At 33.8% G+C, this 24,169-nt stretch overlaps 1 protein-coding gene across 2 annotated transcripts in view; it reads right to left on the bottom strand.

Annotated features, from left to right (window-relative positions):
• Window positions 1-18,078: 18,078 nt before the first annotated feature.
• LOC115443286 (ras-like protein family member 10B) overlaps window positions 18,079-24,169 on the bottom strand; it is a 68,763-nt gene continuing 62,672 nt past the window's right edge. For both annotated transcript variants that reach the window (XM_030168640.1, XM_030168638.2), the window contains exon 3: window positions 18,079-22,675. In XM_030168640.1, the coding sequence (XP_030024500.1) occupies window positions 22,049-22,675 (627 nt within the window). In that variant the 3' untranslated portion in view covers window positions 18,079-22,048. The remainder of the gene's footprint in view (window positions 22,676-24,169) is intronic.

Raw genomic sequence — 24,169 nt, 5'->3', positions numbered from 1 at the left:
TTAGTTTCACAACTGGCCGTTACCTTGACTTCAATTTCTCAGGAAATTCCTCTTTTTTCAACATTAAATTATCTATCATCAGTATCATTATTAATTTCTTTAGTACATTTTCATGATATAAGTCAGTCAAAATATTTTTTCAGATCTTATATAATATTTTGCATAATTTCTTTATTCGCAAGGACATAATAAAATAAAATAATGGAAAGTTTTCAATTGGAATCCAACGGAAAGAATAAAATAAAACCAATTGCCAACCATTTATGAGATAGACAGAACACAATAGCGAAATTCCCCATCGGGGAATGTCTAAATGAAGCATTGGAATCTGTACAAGTGGATGTAAGCGAAAACATACGAGAACATATTTCGAAAACCGGGATTTGTTTTTTATATTTAAAGTTGAGTTTAATATAAAAATTACTATTGAATGATGATGATGATTTCTTCTTTCGACATGTTATTCAATATGTATCGTATGATTTTCTTATTTTATTGAGTAAAAATAAACAGTTGTACATTAAATATAATTAAATAAGCACATACATACATTTTTTATAAACATACAACCTACAACGTACTGACATAATATTTACTTTAGATTTTAGATTTCCAACTTGAAACATTGTATTCTTCAGTAATTCCTATTAGCTAGTTTGTTTTACATAGACATAATTCGAACTTGTTAGAATTAGTACCGAAGGACAAAAACGGAGTTACTACTACTACTTCTACTACTCAGAAGCCTACTCTACTCTCAGAAGCCCCCGCGCACCGAAGGACGCTGTCGGCGTCAACGGCAGCATGAGGTCTGCCTTCCACGCTGCCGTCCATCCCGGGTGACCCCCGAATGTGCAAAAGCGCACGATGTACGCTAAGGGCGGACAGCCCCCTGGTGCCCGCCGACGACCCCCCGATGGCCCCTATTAGTCGTCTCTTACGTCAGGCAGGGGATACCATGGTGGAATTCTCCAAACGCCCCCAATCGACAGGGCGGTCGCTCAAACCCTCATGAATTGCGTTATGTTCATTAGGTCTTAATATATCATAAGCATTATCCTAAAGTAAGTCTATTTGTTTATATATTAACAACTGCAGCGTCAACGCCTCAACTATCAGCCCGTATATGCTTCGAATCTATAGGATATCGTTAAAATATTTACGAAGTGAAGTGGGGCCGTGATGAATTCGTGAATTGATCGTGGATAGAGAGCCGTTTGCAAATCCTGTCTCGCTATACAAAATAGTATAGATGACAGACACTCAAACTTTGTATACTAACATGCTGGAAATAAATATGCGTCGAATGATAGGTATTGTCATCATAAATAATTTGTAAACAATGGCGTCAGAGTAATGGTAAATAAAGTTATATTTTTTGTTGTTATTTATATTGGAATGAGGATAATAATGATAAATCTATGAACTAGCTCTAAGAGTGAAGTATCATTGTGCCGATTTATTGAAGCCATTAGCTATTACCTTAAAGTTTTTTGACAATTGGCTAATAAGATTTTTCCCTTCTCTTCATTTTCTTCCTCTGTAGTTAAACGAGGCGTCAAGGTTAGACCAATCCTCCATTAATCAATCATTCATACTATCGCTGTCCTCTGCTGAATGTAGGCCTCTAAGTGCGCCAACCAAATATCCCATAAAGACAAAATTATGAACCACTAAAATAGATCATCGATGCCAACAAAAGGTAGTAAAAAACCAGTTACAAAATTATAGATTTTAGCAAAAGTTTCTTCATGGAACCTATCGATTGGGTGATTATTAATTCCAATAGCTCTCAAGTCTTCAGAATAAGTTGGCTGCAGCAATAAGGAAAGTTATTTAATTAGCCATTGGCTCCAAACGGTACCTTTGGGTGTTGCGTATTCATGGGCTGATAGGCAGGTGTTTGGAATTAAAATATTTATTACCAAAGGTCGGCGAGATTTTTATTACAAAATTTTAATTTGATTTTTGGCTTTTCCTTTCATTTATATCTTCTATAAATATAATAATGAATCCCTATTTCCCTTGGTGGCGCCATCACGTGTGAACGGCTGGACCGATTTCACTATTTTTTTTGTTGTGTTTGTTATTATCAGGAGAAGGATCTTATGAAAGAAAAAATTCAAAAAATTGCGCAGGAAATTAGAAAATTTAAGAAAACTTAACGACAATATTAATTTTACATAACTGTCAGTGGTTTGAAATAACTGTAAGCGATCGACAGAATGCGCGCGTGCATACATAGTTAAGATAGGACAACGTCTGTCGGGTCAGCTAGTATTATTATAATATGGCTCCTCCTAATTATACGAGCTTTTGCTCCAGGTTTCGTTCGCGTGGAAAGATTTTCTGGTTCCAAAGTCCTGGTATATTTTTTCTGGGATAAAAACAAAATATAACTTCTTCTTATTATACAAGCTTTTGCTCCAGCCTTTGTAGGACAAAAGTCCCGCTATATCATATTTTTCCGGCATAAAATGTAGGCTATGTCTGTTCCAAGGTCTTAAACTATCTCTATACCAAATATCATCGAAATCCGTTTGGTAGTCTTTATGTTTATCGCGTTCAAACAGACGCGGCGAGGGACAGAGTTTTATAATATCCAATGTAATTACAAATAGTACTTTAGATATTATGAGATTTAACAGATCTAAGTAATGTTTCAGTTGATGAAAGTAACATTTTGTAGGGAATCCTTATTATATAAATTAATTAAAAAAAATAATATAAGTTATTAAAAGTTCTTAGTGGACAGTACTTAACTCATACGTTTTTTTTTTACGAGCACTGCGTCAACGCACTGCTCCTGATGGTAAGTGGAGTGGGGTCCAATAGAATGTCGACTGACGAGAAATGATTATCCTCGACGGTCGACACAATTATGCCGGCTTGTTTGAACCGGATATACACAGGCTGATCCCGGAACGCAACACACTTACGTGGGCCACTATGGCGAGTTTTAACACTTTGTATACTGTGGCCGAATATAAAATAAATCCTACCACCTGCAAATTCTATTACTCGACGGGTAGTTGCCACTTACCACCAATATATCTATAGTTCGTACACAGCATAGTAGCAGCTAGTATTATAATGAAGATTTGAAAAAGAAGTACATTTAAAATTACCTGCTATATATAAAATTCCATGTTATTTAACTGACATCATTTACCGCGGCTTTAATTAAATTTTTGTGCAGGAAACATTATGGAATATCGCGCGCCCTTTAGCAATGATCATATATCAAGCCAGTTATGGTTTTTTCAAGGGAAATCTTAATAGGTTTCATAGTCACGACATTCGAAGAAGTTTTTCACACACGTAAAATATGGATGACATTTTAATATTCATATTCTAGTAAGAAAAGAAATTTATGAAATGAAACGTGTCAAGATTTTGAGTTTTGTGTTTCTAATATCGATAAAAATAATTAATTTTGTTTCCTGTAGCAAAATAAAGTCCTATATTTTTCTACTGACCGTACACAAGTTATTTTATCACTAGACGGTAAATTACTACCGCCCACAAACATCCTTACCTAATGTCAGACGAAGAGAGAAAAGAAATGGGAATTTTATTTGTTGGATCTCTGGTTGGTATTGACGGTAAGATAAATAAATAATTCTTTATTATTTCATCATCATCTAAAATGCTACTACTAAAGTATAAACATATATTAAAGAGAATAGCGCCTGATGTAGCCAAGGCTAGTGTTTCACGTCACCAAGTTTTCACATTTTGAAGTTACAAAAACATTAAACATTTGCACAAATTTTTGCATATAGTTTCATAACTTCTGTAATACTACTCGCCACAAAAATGTATAAGCCGACTTAATACATAGGTCACACCCTATACTCCCGAATTAAAATTTTATTTTAATAATTGAAATGTATCCGGATGTGATATTCTGAACTCGGCTGGATAATTTAGTCTAGTGCAAACGTCATCCTTACTCAGTGACTCGCCCAGGCATGCAAGTAAACCTGTTAAGTTCCGAAGTTACCAGTGCATGTTAAATGAGATCGGCCTTATGTAAATTGTGATACTTAACTTGGATTTTTTCGTTGCTTGAGATTTTATTTAAACTACACTGTAGTGTTAGATCCAGTATGTAATTTTATGGTACCATGACAAAAATCCCAAGTGAAAAAATATTCAACCGTTACGTGATAATTAAACATTATATTAGGCATCAGTTCACCCCATCAGCCAGGATAAAGAGTCGTATCATACTTCTTTTGTTCCTACTTCCTAACCCGTCAATCCTCAAATGACACATTCAGAGACATCAATACAATATACAAAACTGAAGGAAGATTGAACGTGTTTACTTTAACATAGAAGATAATATGAGTCGGTGTAAACATTGCACGAACACAGAAGTAAGCGCTGTAATAGTCGATCAGAAAATAGTAGAGTAGCTAAGTGGTGCTATAACAGTTTTATAGAGATTTCGCTTCGGCCCTCGAGGCTCGACCTAATTTCCCAATAAGACCAAAGCCTATTGTTTGGCGCAAGACTGTTGGATTTACAGGAGTGTTTGGGTTTTTAGTGTCATAAAACTTTAGTATAACTATTATGAGACTACCCTGCTTGCACTTCTGTAAACCAAGATCAACAGTAATTTTCATAATTCTCATTCATAATTCATTCATAATTCAGAAATATTAAAAATAAAAAGTTGGACTTTTTTTGGATAAAATGTAATTTTAATTTGATGCAATTAGAAAGAAGGGAACTTTTGAATACACTTAGACTCAAATCATTAGCAAGAAGATAATGGTGTAGGTATGTTTAGTCAAATAATTAATGGTATGTAGTAAATTTTTATATACCTTAAATTACATAAACCTTCATGGTCTTCTGCCTCTGTTCTAATGTAAATATGGGACATTTTTTTATGTCTTTTTGTCTTCAATTTTTTATTTACTGCAGCATGACATAGTAACTGCGCTGCACCTGATGGAAAGCACAATACTGTCCAGATAAAGTATCGAATGGCAAAAGACTGTTATTTGAAGTTAATGGCATGCATTTGACACAATCATGCAATCTTAATTAAGTGTTTCTTCACGCTACACCGGAATAACCAAGTATTAAAGAAAGAAGACAACAAGAGAAGTTTTAACAACTGTCTGCATAATTGACATTAATTTGATCTACATAGTATTGACAATTAATTAATAACTACGGCCTTCAAACTATCATGATAAGACAAATCGCTTCAGTCTATAACATGCGTTGGTACATCATAACTGAAGCCTGAAGGCAGGAGCCGTTATTGCCAATATCGGGTAGGTCATATCTGCAGATTATCTAGCTCGTGTACATCGTCTTAGAAAACAATGACGCAGGTGAATAGATATATTATGCTATGCATAATGGATGACTAGATACTATCGTCTAGCTAATTAATAGACATGGTTTCACAAGTTATCTATTAAACTGCTAATGTACAAAGTCTTCTTCTTGACCGTATTCTTCTTTACTGAAGATCGTGTCCGTCTTGAAAAGACTTGACGGAGTTGATGACGAGCTGTTTCTTTATCCTTCTGTCTTCGGCTTTCCTCAGGACAGTCCTGTTATACTTTTTATTTACTCAGACCAGCGGGTAGGTTATCCCACGTGGTCTTCTACCGTGCATTTTCCCTACAACCAGCAGTTTGTCGAAATTATCCAGCTGTCTTCGGGCGATGTGGCCTGAATAACGTAGGACTCGTTGGTAACATATTGTAGAGAGCCTAGATGTAATGTGTGTAATGTAGATAGTCCTTATTACCATTTATTCGGGAGCATAGGATGCGACTTTTGTATTTGGTCGGCTTATACAATTTTGTGGCGAGTAATATTACAGAAGTTATGAAACTATATGCAAAAATTTGTGCAAATGTTTAATACTTTTGTTAAAAATTAACATAAAACTCCAAATTGGATTAGAAAAATTTGTACACAAATGGTCGATTTTCTTCATTAATATAGTATACTTTATTTTTTATCGTGAAAAAGCATTCAAGTGGCCGGAATCGCGTGCAATTTTTAGTATATTATAACACCTACGAAATATTACACTCCTGAAAATAAATAAATACCGTTCCGTTTTATTTTAAAATTAATAGGCTTCAACGTACATCAATGACGCTGTATTTCATTAACAGAAATAAATTTCCAAATATTAATTTCGTTCTTCCATAATGACCTATTTTAATATTAATTATGCCTGCTGAATCCAGCTTATTTTTTAGCTTAATAATATTAACGAACAAACGGGAAATTAAAGTTAATTTTCATAGTCCAAGAGCCAGTTCATTTCGTATAGAAGGCTAAAGCATTCATTAAGCATTAAAAAATCTTAGAGCTTGTTAAGAATTCGTTTTGTGTCAGATATAAAACCTTAGTCATATTCTCACTTGAGATTTGAGCTAATTCCGTGACAAATTTCATCAAAATCAGTTCAGCGGTTTCGATTTGCGTAATAGAACCAGCAATGCAAGTTTAATTAGCCGTCCACAACCAGGGCCCTTATTCTGTATGATAGTGTAAACGCGTTACGCGGCCGTGTCATGTTATCTTCGAGAAATGTGCGTGGAATGGTATTCTGTAAGCCAAATTTCTATAGTCCTAAACATGACGCGTTGTGTTACGAGCTTGTTAGGCACTGTTAAAATAACGTGCGGGATAGAGAATAAGGCCCCAGGGCAACTAGATGAATTTGCGCCAAAGTTGTTTTTATACGTTGATAAATACGTTCGATTTTTGAATGACGTGATAATCAAAAATGACGAACGCGTCACTACGTTACCATAATCAACAGATTTTACGAGTTTACCTACAGTTTATCTGTGTTTAGACGCTGACCGTTAAACGGTTCTAAAGTTAAGTATTAAGCAAACATGGGTGTATGCCAACCAATCATTCAACTTTTTATTACGACAGATCAATATTAACATCTTAACTTCGTCCCTTAACATTGTGATGTCAATGCCAACGCATTTTAAATCTTAGTGTCATCGCACAGGATTAGAATTTCTTTACGGATCAAAGTATTTCGACCGAACAAATAAAAGTTACAAGCCTCGAGTTATGGACCATCGTCGAGAATGTCTTTGCTACTTCAAATAAGTTTTTGAGTTATGAAATGTTACGTTGTCAAAGGATGAAGGACAAAAATATTTTTTATTGCCAACTTCTTTTATGGCCCAAAACTTTTATTGGGTTGATGAAATTGTACTTTTAAGTAAGATTATATTATAAAAAAAATAGATTTATAGTTGTATGTAGTCTAAACCGAGCAAGCACTACTTAGAAGTTTTATTACAAATGCTTTAGCTCAAACTAGCTGTGTATAAAAATATTTTGAATGCAACTAAACCCGCTAAATGATGTACACTAGACCAGCAATAATTTATAATGTATTAGCATTGTATTAAAAACTGCGCATTGCTGAGTACGGGCCTCCTCTGCTAGGGTTTAGGCCTTAGTCCACCTCGCTTAGTAACTCTCTCAGTAGTTGAGAAGCCCCGTGCTAGTAACTACACGATAGCCCAGTTGGTAATGCAATTGGCGAGATGAAGCAATAACTTATTCATACTAAAATAATGATACTAAATAAAAATTTCTTCAAACCTTTCTTGTATTCTTCGGGACGCTGTTTTGCCAGGTTCAACTTTAAAGGAAAACGTGGACTAACAAACTTGCCATTTAAATTACAAATGCCTTGTTTCATTAAAACGTCCTCACGGAACACTTGCTCGTTAATTATTCAGTTTTTATTTATATCTTTTATGACATTTATTCATTGTTTTTAGGTTTTTTACACGTCCTTTCCAAATTTATCAGTTATTGTAATTGCGTATTTAATTATATGATATCTTTACACAACATTTCAGATAAGTTTTGAGTAATATTTTAAAAGTTGTAGTTAAAAATTTTTGTAGTAACATTTTTATATTTGTACGTTTGTTATCAATCGAACTGCTTTAAAAAATAGTGTGAATATATTTTTCAATAAACGAATTTGCTTCGATAATCAATTTTGTTTCGTTTCCAAGATCAAAGCCCTGAAGAATAAATTTGCATGCATAGTAAATCAGGGATACCTTTTGGGACTTGCCATGTTCAAATTCAATCAGAGTGTTTAGAAATAGATACATGATATTACGGTCGGCACAAAGGAATTTTATGTATAGACTTTTGTATTTTGTAATAATAGTGGAAAAATAAACATTACTTTTCTTGTTGTGTTTGTACCAAGGTTCAGGTTGTAGTTTATTCTTGTTCTTTTAATTCCTTATTCTAGTTGCTATTATTAACATTATGAATTGTTTATAAAATGTATTTACGGCCAATGATATATATATATATATATATTTAAGAATTAAGAATTATGATATATATATATATATATTCAATTAAGAATTACGTATGCTATTAGAACACGCAATCTAAAGACTCCAAATCGTCCTAATTGAGACGCTTTTAAATATTACTAGTAAATACAAATACTAGCTGTCTTTTTTGTTCGTTCTGCTTTTAATGATCAACGATTTCATTTGACTGGTCAATTCATACATATTGTGTGCGCACGGAACACTTCTTTCATTTGTTTTGTATGAATATGAGATCTGAACTTAATGCTTACAGTAGAACAACATAATGGACGAAAATAAAATTGATTCTTCAAATAAAGATATTTTAAGTCTATTTAAAAGTAAACAATTACAATTAATTACCCTGCGTTCGCGACCCTGCGAAGTAGCAAATATTATAACACTTAAATTCCTGATGAGATATAAAACCGCTCATAAAGATCGGCGTTAAGGGAATATTTCCTTTGGATACATCATAGATTAATAATTTTATAAAGAAGATATAAAGCTCCTGAACATGTCTCCGCTCGGGTAGATAATACTTTCACTCTAGATACTAGTCATTAATTCAAAATAAAATTGGGTTACTATAATCAAGTCTCGAATAATTTATAATCTAGTTTTTTTTGAGTCCTACGTTCAGAGGTAGAAGATGATAAATTGATTGATTAATTGAATTTTATAGGTTTTTCTTACAGAAAGCAATTTTTGCAATCAGTTCAATACTTTCAAAGATGACTACAAATACTCACAAATCCAATTTTAATTTTATTATCACTATTCTATCAACTATTACTATCTAGCGGCGATAGCCTAGTTCGGTGTGGAACAGACTGCCTAGATGAATGTCCGCAGGTTCAAATCTCAGGGGTACACCGCTGACTTTTCAAAAATTATGAGTGTATTCTCTATGAATGAATGAATGCCTTTAACGGTGAACGTAAATATCATGAAGAAATCTACATCGATACCTGAAAAGTTCTCTTTAGTAATATAGAGGGCGTGTTAAGTCTAACTATCCGCACTTAGCGTGATCGACTAAAGCCAAATCTCTCAGTAAAACAGGAGACCTGTGGCCAGCAGTGGAACAGTATATAATACAAAGCTGATATTATATATCACTATTAATTTAAACTCCAAAACCACATTCCATCTCTTCATAATTATATAATAGATGCCATCAATATCCTCTTAGAAGAGCCATTTGATGCAAAGCCGTTGCTAACCGTTCGGTTTCAATCCAATTAGAGCGCATCCACTCTAAAGCTAGGTGAGCTTGTTCCAAAATGCCTCGGAATCCGATGTCTGCCACAACGCTTTCAATTTCGACTAGTCATCTTGCTAGATGGACTTTGATCAAGCCTTTAGTTTAGAACTGATCGATAGAAACATCTCAATAGTTTACTAGAGATAGTTAATTGAAATCGATCTCAAAAGAAGTATTGCTAACGAGGTATTTAGTAACCTAATGTTTGTGAAAATAGAGGAGGGAGGTGATCATAATTCAACGATTCAGATTCAGATATTTTGTAGAAAAATCAAATTGATATTTGGATAGAACATAAAATGTTCGTGTTATTAAAAAATATTTTATTTTACGTTGAACGAAAATTTTGTACGGAATCGAGCATATCTGAAAATATCTCCAAGAATTTTGAGGTTATGTGAAGTCTGCCAATCCGCATTAGGCCAACGTGGAGAACTAAGACCTAACCTAAGCCTAGTCTATAGTAGGGAAGCCCATGCACAGCAGTGGGACTGTATATAATATAGGGCTGATATTATTATTTTATATTATAAAGTTACGTAAGGTTTATAAATGTTGTAGCTTTGGAAATGTTATTCAAAAGACTGTTCGGAAAAACAGCCAATTTCTTTGAAGGTGATGAAACAACTTTATAAAAATGTATCTACGCTGCAAATTCACTGTTTCAAAAACATGAAAATGTATAAATCATAACCAAGGTTAGTAAGACGAAGCCAATTACATAATCTCTAGTGAGGACCAAACTTTCACTTTGACAAGTGTTCAAGGCTGTCCAAGGTTTATAAATTATGTAAGCTGTCATAAATCTTTCTGTCAGTTATTCAAATTGACAAAAAAATATCGTGGATTATAATGAATGAAAGATACCGTATTCAAGGAGGAAAAGATAAAATAAAACCTTTATTATCTTCTCTTTAGTAATGTTGAATAAAATGATATTGATTGCGTTGTAAACATCAGACATTATTGTAAAACAGTCATAAATTTCCAAATACAATAGCCTAGTTGGGAGTATTCTTTGTGAATTATCGCTTGCTTTAACGGCGAAGGAAAATATCATGAGGAAACCTGAGATGTTCTTAATGAGAATTTAGAGGGTATGTAAATAGTGTAGTCTGCCAATAAAAACCAGACCAGCCTGGTGGACTAAGGGTTAATCTCGCAGTAGTAAAGGAGGCCCATGTCCAGTAGTGGGACACTGTCTAATGGATGGTTTGGGATCTACACAAGTACGAAAAAATATTTCAACGATGCGAGCTAAGCCTATGTTAGCTTATTTTTTGGTCCGCAACCCGTATTAAGTAAGTGCAAATAAAAGGGATGATATAAATCTCGATTCTACAGAGAAGTAATTCTTGTTCTGCCGAGTCCAGTATAAATTAGACCAGTAGCAATTTATTACTATCAGGAAATTCATATTACCTCATAACTTTGCAGAACCTAATAGATGGTGGATTTGGATCTAGTCCAATAACAGAAGTAATGACTCAATTCTGACTCGTCATAATTCTTGCTCATAACGGAACTTGGGAACAGCTCGGCATTTGTTAGGACTAGTGCTATTTCAATTTATTTATTGCTGTAGTCGAAGATTTCCATTTTAAATTTTGAAACGTACTAAAACCCTATTCCATTTTGATTTGTTTAGACTAAAAAACCAGGACGTTTTGAAGAAAGAGGAAAGAAATTTTGCTTTGGAGCTTCACAGAATACATTGGCTTTAACAAAAATAATAAAATTAAGCTTGGATTGCCGCCATTTTGAGTGGTCTGGTGCAACATATTTATAATGTTCGCGTGACGTTTAAATAGTTGAATAATCATCTATAGGAGGTTATTTATTATTATTAAAAAGAGATAAAGTCGGTAAATACGTTTGTAGGTGGTTAATTTGGAAACTAATGAATCCTTAATTTAACTTTTACAAATATTAACTACATTGCTCTTGAAAAAGGCTTGGCTATTTTTTTGAATTCTATATTATTATTCATCTTAGTCTTAAATGTATTAAAGACAGCGAAGGCGGTGGTAGTTAGTAATAGTCGCAGTGTTTTATCCTCAACCGGCTAAAATTACCCATTATTTATCAATAGCTTATGCCTGCGACTCCGCGTGAAAAAGTTTTTCAGAGATAAACAGTAGCACTCAGGAGTAATATAGCTTCCTATCAGTAAAAAACCGGTTCAATAGTTCCTGAGATTAGCGTGTTCAAACAAACTCTCCAGTTTTATTTATTAGTATACATTTTCAAAACACAAGAATACTGCCAACATCTCAAGTAAACTATCCAGAATTTGCAACCACCCAATCGCTAAACATTAATAATGAAAGCGCTCCCTTTCGTCTCGAGGGATGCATTAGTCTCGCCCACGTCTGACCATTGTTGGAGCTATTGTGAACGTGGCTTTACAAATGTTTGCGGAGTGGCCTGCACTGACTGGGACAAAGCGCTTCAAACACGTTCATTTGGTTAGGCATGTTTGTATTGTTCTTTTCTTTATTTTTATACAATGGGACAAATGTTTGTATTATCCATTTTGGGGTTTGTGGATATAGAACAATAGCATTTACATATCCCATGTGAGTTAGTTGTTCAGATAAACTACGGTGGAAGGTTGGTCTCTATTCAACTCTTGCAAAACAGGTAGTTATTAATTAATTCACTATTATGGTATTATATGTAAATAATCTATATATATAAAAAAGAATCCCTATTTTCCTTGGTCACGCCATCACGCGTGAACGGCTGGACCGATTTCACTTTTTTTTTTGTTGTGTTTGTTATTGTCAGGAGAAGGTTCTTATGAAAGAAAAAACGAAAACTTGCGCGGAAAATTAGAAAATTTAAGAAAACTTAACGAAAATATTAATTTTATACAACTGTGAATTGTTTGAAATAACTGTCAGCGATTGACAGAATGCGTGCTGCAAAATAGTTAAAACGGGACAACGTCTGTCGGGTCAACTAGTAAATAAATAAAATTGCTTTATTAATTTTTTAAACAATTCTGAATCTACATTAAGGGCCGTATATATAAATCAATTATTGCACCGTTGTGTAAAATTTCAAGTAGACATTAATAAATGTATGAATCCTGTTTATATTATTAAAACCCGTCATAGGGGCCCACGTAAGTGTGTCGCGTTTCGGTATCAGCCTGTGTATATCCGATTCCAACAGGCCGGCATAATTGTGTCGACTGCCGAGGTCGGTAAATAATATATATCATTAACACGATGAAAAATACACAATTTGTAGTGAGTAATGTGTTGTAAGCTATTTAAAGTATATTACCACTATGGACGCAGCATTCTGCGTGTCGCCCATTATGGCAGCTAGCCCTAACACTCTCAGCGTGCACCATCCAGGTACAATTGGTATATTTTATAGACGCTTCTTATGTTTGGTTTTTGTGCAAATAATTTATTTTTTATAATATTAGATGTATTAGCCAATCGATTAAGTTCCCAGATATCAGGCGTGATAATTTTTGTGAAACTAATGACGCGCGTGGCGTGAAAAATAAAATTTTTCCTGTCATGAATCAGCACTGTCGTTTGTCATTATAGTTAATGTTAGTGGACATTCTGTATGAACCCAACTTCGTTAACCATCAGGTACAGTGAGGTCACTTTGTCGTGCCCTAAAAAATAATGCGCTAGGTGCATCTCTCCTCACCTCTAAGATAAAGGCAAAAACGTGAAGTGAATAAATCACTTTCAGTAATACAGTCTGTAAAATAAAAGTAAAAACCTTTATCGCTACAAGGAACCACAGTCCCCCGCAGTTGTTAAGAGAATATAATAGTGTTAACAAACCAATTCCAAGTATAAATGAAGGCGTCTGAGACGGCGGGCGGTAACCGGATATTGCGTTGTTCTGCACAGGAAGTAAAGCCTCCTTTCATTGTGACTAGGAAACTTGTGCTGCGCAATGGCGTGACGGGATAAATTGTTTAGGAGAGTGTAGGCTGTTCTAGGACGTGATCAAAATTGATTGTTGTTTGCATTGGTGAAGTTTGTATGATGCGGTTATATTTAAATATGATTTGCATAGTTTTATATGGTTGGGGTTATAATCATACAATAAATAAATAATAAATAAGTTCGAGGGTTGGTTGGTTTGTTATAAGTTAAAGAATAAATCACTCAATTTATAGTGAATTTGGCATCTAAATATATCAATTCTATAACACAACAATAAAAAACATACACTTAAATTTTTACGTAGGCGGACCCACGTACAAAAGTTAATTATAAAAATCACAGTTAAAAGATTGCTGTTAATATAAATAAACACTTTTAGGGTCCTTCAATCGGAGCGTGAAGAAGCAATCTATATATCTTATAATATTGGTTATACAATAGAATAACACATAGGCTACAATTTATAATGATTTTGTGTAATTTGGTCATAATATAACGATACATAACAAGTAATTCGTAAAAAAAAAATTCCCGGAAAACTCCTTCACGCGGACGAAGCTGCGAGCAAAGCTAGTAATTAATAAATATTTAGATCTATTTATAAAAATAGAGAACAGAATAAAACAATAGCTCTATTTGAAAAAGGAACTCAAAATATGGCTTCTAAATTTCAATAGTGGACGCGCCAGTCATGGCTTCACTGGGAGTTACATAATGTTTGCAGAATTTTATTATTTCCTATGTGTAATTTATGAGAAAGAAGCTTGGTACACGCACCACTCCAGGCTTTTTATTTTCTCTGTGAAATGCTATTGTCTGCGCTGTGAAAAAGAGTTGGTTAAGTCAACTTTTCGCATATTTGAGTAGTTTTTGTTACGTATGAATGAAAAATGGTAAAACGGTGGGGTAAAATTATTTAACCGTTTCAAATACAATCCTGGCATGCAATTAATGTTAAATGCGGCTACAAATGTATTAACATTGTATGTTTAATAAAATTGGTAAATAAATTAGCAGAATTATGAAAAAAAATTCGGTGTATAAAAATGTGTAAATAAAACATATTGTTTGTATAAAATCGTTAACCGTAACCACAATCTTAGTTTTTATAATTACTTATATAAAAATAAGTTATTACATATTTCTTCCTATATAACACAAAGACAAATGCAAAAATATCTCTTAAAAGGATAATTGCTATTTTTAGACTTACCCATTTCAGGCAAGTGGCTTCTTTACATCAATAATTATTTGTGTCCGAAGGTTCGAAGGCGAGAGATCGTGGCCAATTTACGGGAATCTTACACAAAGGCTTTATGTTACATAAAATGGGATGAATTGGATGCATTATGAACGGAAATAATGTAGAGGTCGGAAAGTAGGAAAAAAGGGGAATAAAAGCTTCCTTTGTCTATGCTTAATGGAACGGTAAAGTCATTTGTAAAGAGCCATTAAAAACTATGTATGACCAGGCTCTATTGCAGCCTTTTAGAATGTAGCATTAAGTTGTTGAACAATGGAATCGCAGATAGTTGATGTTCATAACTTTAGTTTTACATTATAATAAATAAAAATAATAATAATAATAATAATATCAGCCCTGTATACACTATCCCACTGCAGAGCACGGACCTTCTCTACTACTGAGAGGCATTAGGCTTCAGTCAGTCACGCCAGCCTATTGCGGATTGAAAGACTTCACACTACTTCAAAATTCGTATAGAGAACTTCTCAGATTAGCAAGTTACCTCACGATATTTTTCCTTTACCGTTAAAGCAAGCGGTAATTCCTTCAGAATAGACATACAATTTTAGAAATATCAAAGGTATGTGCCCTTGGGATTTGAACCTACGGACATTCGTCTTGACAGTCCGTTCCACTACCAACTAAGCTATCACCGCTTTAAATAAATAATATATAAATATATCATGCAGAACTTTTTATTTTGCGCGCACACCCACGAATCTTTGTTTATTAAACACCATCTAAAATCTGGAATTACAAAGTATTGTTCGGTATTCCACTGCGCTCGCCATCCTGAGACATGAGATGTTAAGTCTTATTATGTCCAGTAGTTAAACTGGCTACGATGTCCTTCAAACCGGAACACAACTGTGACTACACACTGAGGCTTAGCGGCAGAAATAGACATTGCGGTGGTACCTGCCTACGCGGACTCTCACATATGAGAGACCTACCTACCTACCACCAGAATCTAACTACCATTTTATTTAAATAAAGAGCAATTCGGCAGTTCTTTGTCTCTGGGTATGTTTCTACATAGGATTGTTATAAAAGGTCGTTTTTAGGATAGCAAAACTGTCCTGAGTTATTTGAATTTTAAATAGATACAATGTGTGTATTTTTGTTTCAATTAAAGGGGTACGCTACCAGTACCAGTTGCGATTAATTCAGTGTTTATTTTAATTGTGCGAATGGTTGCGAACCTGAGACCTTTAGTAATTACAGATGAGAAACCTTAATTGTCTTCGACTACACTTACTTAGCTTAAAATATGTTTTTCTTTTCTCAGTTCTGCGTATAATTTAGAGCAATGTTCCACCGACTATCCTGGTTTAAGAGGATAAAGACTTACACTTAAGTAACTTCTTTCGCCTTCATCCCACTTCAATGTGGAGAAAAACAGTTTTCCAAGCAATGCAGAAACGATTTTTCTAAGTTTTATGACTAGCCGACTGCCAGACGTCGCTTGTCTATGTGATTGAAACCCAAATACACTTGTGATAAAAACAGTCAGGCAGGCAACCAAACCAAGAACATTGGCAATCAAGAGAAGAGCGTTAAATTTAGCAAAAGTAAAATCTTAAAGTTTAATCCAAAGTGATGGGTATAACCTACCGCGGGTTTTGGTTGAAAAAGCGAAAATATTATGTAGATAATTCCAATAATTTAGCTGAAGTAAGTACATATAAGAATATGTATTTATGTTGGATTACAATTTTGGATAAAAATCTTAAATTTTAATCCAAAAAGGTGGGGATGGGTGGTTATGGTTGTAAAAGCGAAAATATTATATAGATAATTCTAATAATTTAGCTGAAGTAAGTACATACAAGAATATGTATGAATGAAGTTCACCTCCTTTAGCCCATATCGTCACTGCTACTGGTCAAAGAGGTAACAATGTAAACATTGTTTACTGTTTTGAACAAACAAAAACAGTAAATATTGAATTCAAAAGCAGTCATATAATTATGCAAGCGTTATTGTTCTAATTCACAACGAACAACCATGCATAAACAAGGAAAACAAACTACATGAACTTGTCTGTTATTGTTCTGAAATTAATGCACATAATATTAATTACTGCTACGTGATATGCTCGTTATACCATAATTATATTACATTCGATAACCTCGGTGGCATAGTTGTAATTGTATACGGTACGTGTACGACTACCGCGTTGTGGTCCTGGGTTCGAATCCCGGGTTGGGCCAAAATAATGGTGATTGGGTTTTTCCATCTGAAAAAAACGACTCAGTCGCAGCTCGAAGTCAGGAATTTGGCGGTGTTATACGCCCATACTTCAGAAAATATGTAACCCAAAATCATTATGCCTCATTTAGACAATTGTCGAATATCTTGTCAAATAAATATGACTATTAAGTATAAGTAACGTATACACCCGAATAAGCTGTTTATTCACTCGTTTTCGCGACTTGTCCTCTGTATTCGGCTAGTATTTAAATCAAGAGTTACAAATTATAAAACCAACCCCCCCCCCCCCCCCTGTCCGTCTGTCCGAACGCAATAAACTCAAAAGTCCTTAACAGATTGATGGAATTAAATGTGGAGATAGTTTAAGTTCCTGGGAAGGACATAAGCGGCTTTTTTTGATATAGGGATTTTAGGCCCGGAAAAACTCGTCCACACAGACGAAACCGCGAGCAAAAACTTGTAAGATTATAAAAAAGAGCCCGAAGGTGGCAATAGTGTTATGATACTGTTACTTTGATTAAAATAAAAAGAAATATCACTGACTACAGAAACGCTTCCACAAATATTTCACCACCCAACCGTCAACGACCAATTACCTCGGTCTTTCAACGCTTAGTGTTCTTATAGAAAAAAGGTGTCACAAATACCCTCATAAAAATATTTTTATGCTAACAATAGTAGAAACTCGTCTCTCTATTCTGACTTTTCTACAATCATGTGTGTATTCTTTGTGAATTTATCGTTCGCTTTAACGGTGGAGGAAAACATCGTGAGGAAACCTGTACATTGCACATCTGAGAAGTTCTCTATAGGAATTTCGAAGGTGTGTGAAGTCTACCAATCCCCACTAGGCCAGCGTGATGGACTAAGGCCTAATCCCTCTCAGTAGTAGAGGAGGCCCGTGCTCAGCCGTGGGCAAGTATATAATACAGGGCTGATATTATTATTATTTATTATTATTAACAATAGTAGCGATCTCATCAGGAAAACCATAAACAGTTAGATTCAACGTTTACTTCCTTACAGATAAAATATTTAGAAATAACAAGACAGGAATATTCGTCACAACTTTTTATTGCACCGTGTAACATTTGTATAATCGTAAGTTAACTAGGTTTCAACCACGAAATGCAAACATTTGGCCACAATTTTGTATATCAAAATCTAGACACGTCAACACTCGATTTACAATTTGGTGTTCTAGAAAACGGAGGATTAACCGTAAATACAATAATAAATTAGTCATTCCTACGTTTTAACTAAAGACATTAAACAGTAAACTGACTTATAGACTGGACATTAGTACCAAAATATGCTCTAAAAGTTACCAATTGGTAATAAGTCGTCTTATTTGAAATATGTGACAAGATTTCACAGCGTTCTTATTAATACGAAAATAGCACATTTACAGAAAATATGCTTATAAGCGCATTAAAAACGTGCAAATCACCATAGACTAAACATGAAGTATTTTACATTGGTGTTTTGATATTAGACGGTAGAATGAGTAACCGTCGCATGAGCGCAAAATTTTTGTATGACAATCTTTCGAATGTCCGGTCTACATAATCTTAGAACTGGTTTTAACTCAAGTATAAAATAACTTCGCGCAACAAAGACGTTCTACGAAACAATAATCCAACAGAAAAATTCTATAAATAAATCAACTGGGAACCCCATTCTTATTTATATTCTAATACAAATGCAATTTCACGTATCGATAATCAAAGGATAGATACGGGCTCCAAGACGAACCCTGAAATGAATTGCTTAGCGAAAAATGGGGTTAAATTGTTAGGGATGCTGTCGATCATGTAAATAAAGCAGAAATGTAATGATGTATTGGATGTTTTGGCTGAAACAGATGATTAGAAATGTGTATTGTTCTATGTTTGGGAAAATTAGATTTTTTTTTCTGAAGAGTAAGACAGATCAAATGCGAATCCACAGTATTAAGGATGTACTGCGTCATTTAATTTGTCCAGTTTTTATATTCAGTAAATACAAATGTAATTTTAATAATTCTGTATGTGTGATAATAGAAAATAATGGACCATTAGGTATTTTATGTATTAAGCTTTCATATATATTAAACCAATGTCCTTCCAATGACTTAAATACCGATGTATAATTTAATAATTTTGTGGTAATTACGAAAGTTATTTTAATAAAAAAAAACATAATGATGTTAAAATAAGAAGTCGATAATTACAATAAAATTATTTTCACTACATTTGAACATTTATAGCATAAATAGAAAGTGGTGTAACTCTAAAGATATGACAATAAAAGGTAATAAGACATTGTTATTGCTTAATATTACATTTCCAATCAAAAACAATTCCAATAAACAGCACTATTTGTATTGGAGACAATTCAAACATCACATTATTTACATTTATACAAAGTTCATTATCCTACAAGGTGTTTCACATTATTGCAACAAAGTTTAACAATTAAGACAACAATAACATGCAAATTGTTCATAATGAAGGGTCATTCAAAATCATAATAAATTATAGTTAATTTATGCCAGTAATCCGTGCTGCAGATTAAAAATAAACCTGGCATGCCAAAGACACGATCGTTCAAATTAGATCTCTCACTTACTGTCTCGGATATTGGAAATTATGTTTTTTTAAAGATTCTTAGTTTTATGGAAGGCATCTCAATTTTCAGAATTAAAATAGTCTTTAATTTCTTACAATAAGTCAACATAGTATAATACATTATAATAAAGATGTCTCCCATACCGTTTTCGACTGCGGCGACTTAGGTTTTCTTCATAAATAAAAAGTACATAATCATAAAATTCTCTTCGATTTTGAGGAGTTCGTCCCTGTAAATTCGAAATCTAAAGTCTTATACCAATGATACTAAAACGGGATTATTTGCAAGCTATAATAAATCCACGCGAAGAGATTCATTTAAATGGTACCACGAGGTAAAAAATGATTGTCAAGCAATCATTAAAAAAATACAAGGAACAGATAACTTCTCTCCACCAGGTAAATGACAAGGTGAACTAGATATCACCAGATTTCTTAACACTATAATGAGAACATTTTTCATCCATCATTACGAACAATTTGGATAGGGTTACATCTAAATACTAGAAACAACATTGGAGGAAGCACACAGGTCAGAAAAGCACAACACAGAGTGGGTATCACAACACCGCTAATCGAAGAAGCTCATAGCATGAGGAAAATCCTCGGAGATCTAAATACCAGAGGTAAGCGTATACAAGGATCTACGGTCTATCTTAGCTTTACTACTTAAAAAACATATTTACATCTTAATTACCAGAAATTTCTATATTACCGGTTCACTAATTGTAAGTCTTAATTAATATATCGTCGGTTGAAAGGCTAATTGACTTATTAAAATCAGCACTTTTTTCTATATTTTTTTAACCAAGTAAATTTTTTTCGAAAACAAATGTCGCTTAGCCAATTAGCGTCTCAACCGTCCATATGTTGTTAGCTAAAATTGAATGAACTTGGATTATAAAACTTTCTATTGATTTACTCATTATTGATTTCTGTGTAAATTGGAATAAGTTTTATTTTTCTTTGACATTAAGTAGAGGTCATCATTTCAACACGCAAACACACATTATTTACAAATCTAATTTAAGAGAATAGAAAAGTGTAAAATTACCCTGGAAGAATTCCAAATGTAGAAAATTTATAGGGGAATTCAACAATGGATAAAATTTAAATCAATATTTGGACTATGTACTCGGAATTACATTTTATTATTTGACAATAAACCTTTGAGAAGTGGGACATCTCAATAACAAATGCAAAAGGTCATTAAAGCAATGACGTTAGTAGCGGAATAACAAAACTTTAACTGGTTTGTTTTTGACAATCAAATGCTGAAATGTGTCGTGAGTCTAGACTATAACAATAAAGTGAGTAATTTTGGCGTTTGGTGATAAAATATACTAGAACAGTCCTATAGTTATTTACTCCTTAAATATTTAACATAACAACAATAAGGTCAATTTATTCTTAATTATGATACGAAAACTACAACCTCTTGAAACACCTACATTTTACGCTAGTAAGTCGCTTACACACAGTTTAATTGCAAGAGTACACAAATACCCTACATTATCATGTACAGTTAGCCACAAAAATAGCTAAATAAATTCAAAACTTCAAATCGATTCTGCATATTACCTTCAATCGAATTATCTAAAATAAAGATTATTTTGGTAAAGACTAACCCCCTTATTCATAGACGTTATTTATCTAAAGACAAGAAGGCAATGCCGTCAGCACGAAGAAACAGACTTGTTATCACAGCAATACTCCGTCCTTAGATAAATAACTTCCATGAATAAGGGGGTAAAATGATTGTTCATAAGGAATAAAATAATTTCTTCTGCAATTTTGTGGCTGAATGTACCTACTACTTACTAGGCGACCGAAGCATGAACAAGCAATTCACTTTCCTTTTGCCTTATACATTATGCGTACACCGATACTCAAGTTAACTAGATTAAGTCTGTTTCAGCGTGTTACGCATCGTCATCCTACTGTGTCACTTTACAGATGTATGGCAGTAGATGTAAAAATAAAATATATAACATCAAAGCAAGGTCATTAGAGGTTTATACATGATTTGCAGTATACTTGCATTTTATCACTGTGTATAACCGCCTTTATTTCAAACATGGTAAAGACTTAGCTATTTTTAAAGGGTACATTTTAAAAACACACTTTTAATTTAAGTCAGTTCTTCTTTGTAGTTATCATGACGCTAAACACTGAAGTGCATGATAAGGTCTTTTAATTTTTCAGTCGCTATCACTTAAATTCATACTAGAGCGTCCAGAATTATCGCTTATATGTTCAAAATCCTCAATTATTTTAGAGTCCAAATATTGCTCAATTCCATCGGATTCTTTTCTGCGATTAAATTTATAGAACCAATGAACCAAATCTGCCCATAATTTGGACATCGTCTCTTTGATATTTTCAAAAAGACAAAGAAATCTACTGAGTCAGCAGTGCTAAGCAATTACACAACGCGTCTCATGCGAGCCGCCTCCGGCTCCCGTCGAGGAGTCTGGAGGCGGCTCCGCGCTCCTGCCCCCTCCACTCCACTCGAGAGCATCTATCATCTCCATCAATTCCTTGAACACTGCTATAACTCTCCAGTTATACTTGGCTGAACATTCGACGTAGCCGCATTTCCAGTGCTTTCTCACAAGGTTTACGATATTCCTTCGTTTCTCACGAGAGTCACCACAAGCGCTTTCAGCGATCGCTAGCTGTTGTAATCCGCTTGCAGCTGAAGGTGTGTTACTGCAGAGCAAATCTTGCTTATTACCAACCACTAATACTGGTACGTTTCTCATGTCACGACTTTCTACCATCTGATCTCTTAGAGTCCTGATGTATTGGAATGTTTCTACGTTAGATAAATCGAATACTAAGATGTATGCTGTAGCATTTCTGAGCCCGTAGAATCTGTAATGCGCCCACTCGTAGTAAGAGTTTATTGGGAAATAAGGTATTACTGGCACGTCAGTGATCTTCACTTCGTACAAATGTTCGTTGATGATCACCGACGGGTAGAACGTGTGTTTGCGGTCGGTGGGCACGTATTCTTCTGAAAAGTCGCTCCAGACGAATTGCTGTGAACAAAAAATCAGTTTAGTAAAGAATATTTAAATGCCATTTTTGGTAACTTTGCTGGCGTATTATTAACCGACTTCTAAAAAGAGGGAGGTTTAATTCGACGTGCATTTTTTACGTTTGTTACCTCAGAACTCAGTCATTTGTTGACCAATTTGGAAAATTCTTTTTTTGTTTTTAAAATACAAATGTCAATAAGTTTCAGCATCTCTGGCACTAAAAGTGTATTCGTTTCTATCAATTGCTAAACAGCATCAAAATAGACATGGGAATTACAAAAAAGATATATTATAAACCATTATGACTATATTGTGCATCAATTTTCTGAATAATAATGATAAGAAGCTTAATGTAAATAATGCACTTAAGTACATAAATAGTTTCAACACAACAACTAACTTCTGTCTAGAACCTTTTGATATAAATTATTTGTAGTATAAAATAATTTAATGTGCTGAAATGAAACTTAGAATTGGCAACGAGGGAGATAAACCTAGCCGCTCAGACGCGATGGAATTTAAATAACTAATTCAACATTTAGGAGGCTTATTCAATGAATCGCGGCCAAGAATTCTCCGATGTCTGAAGGTTACGCTTTGTTAGTTTATAATTAAATATTTGAAACAATTTAGTGCTGATTACTAATTTAATGGAATTCGAGACTATTCAGTTTTAGATTGTTGATGAACAGTAGAAAATTATAATAGTGGTTACAGGTTTGACATTTATTTGTTCTTTATGATATTAACTAACTTTTGCTCGCGGCTTCACCCGCGTGAACAAGTTTTCCGGGATAAGTTTTTTTGACTTACTTGATATGTTTCGGTATATTATGAATAAATTACACAAAATCATTATAAATTGTTGTCTATGTGTTATTCTGATGTATAACTTATATTACTGTAAAGTTTCATTCAAATCAGTTAAGTAGTTTTTTTCGTGAAAGAGGAACAAACATACATACATACATCCATCCATCCTCACAAACTTTCGCATTGATAATATTATTAGTATTGTTGATTATTATAACAGAAAGGTATAAAAAATTATAGTAGGGCCTGGTAGTCACTGGTTGCACATTTATGATTATGTTAAATTGTTGATTATAATTATAACAGAACGGTATACAAAAGATGGTAATTGTTAGACACTTCTTTGATCTTTATGGTTATACAAAATTTAAAGAAGAAAGAAAAATTAATTGAGAAATTTTAATTCCTGCTCTTTGGATCTATTGAAATTTCCAACGGTGCTAATCAGACTTTTTAGAGATCGTTTACGATGTAGCATATTTTTATACTATTCATAAATCTATAGAAAAGAATTTCTTCTTTTTAAGCAAATATACATCTCGAAGGACGTTTGCCGAATAACCATCTCAATAAAATTTGCACTCATGTTTTATGAACACAATATACTTTTGTAACGGTTCATAATATATTCTATGAATAATTTAGGTACACGATAAACGCGTCGCGTTTCGTACACCACAT

The sequence above is a fragment of the Manduca sexta genome, chromosome 9, assembly GCF_014839805.1.
Source record: "Manduca sexta isolate Smith_Timp_Sample1 chromosome 9, JHU_Msex_v1.0, whole genome shotgun sequence".
NCBI classification, from domain to species: Eukaryota; Metazoa; Arthropoda; class Insecta; order Lepidoptera; family Sphingidae; genus Manduca; species Manduca sexta.
The sequence above is the reverse complement of the archived record's forward strand: the minus strand, read 5'-3'. Positions and strand labels throughout refer to the sequence as shown.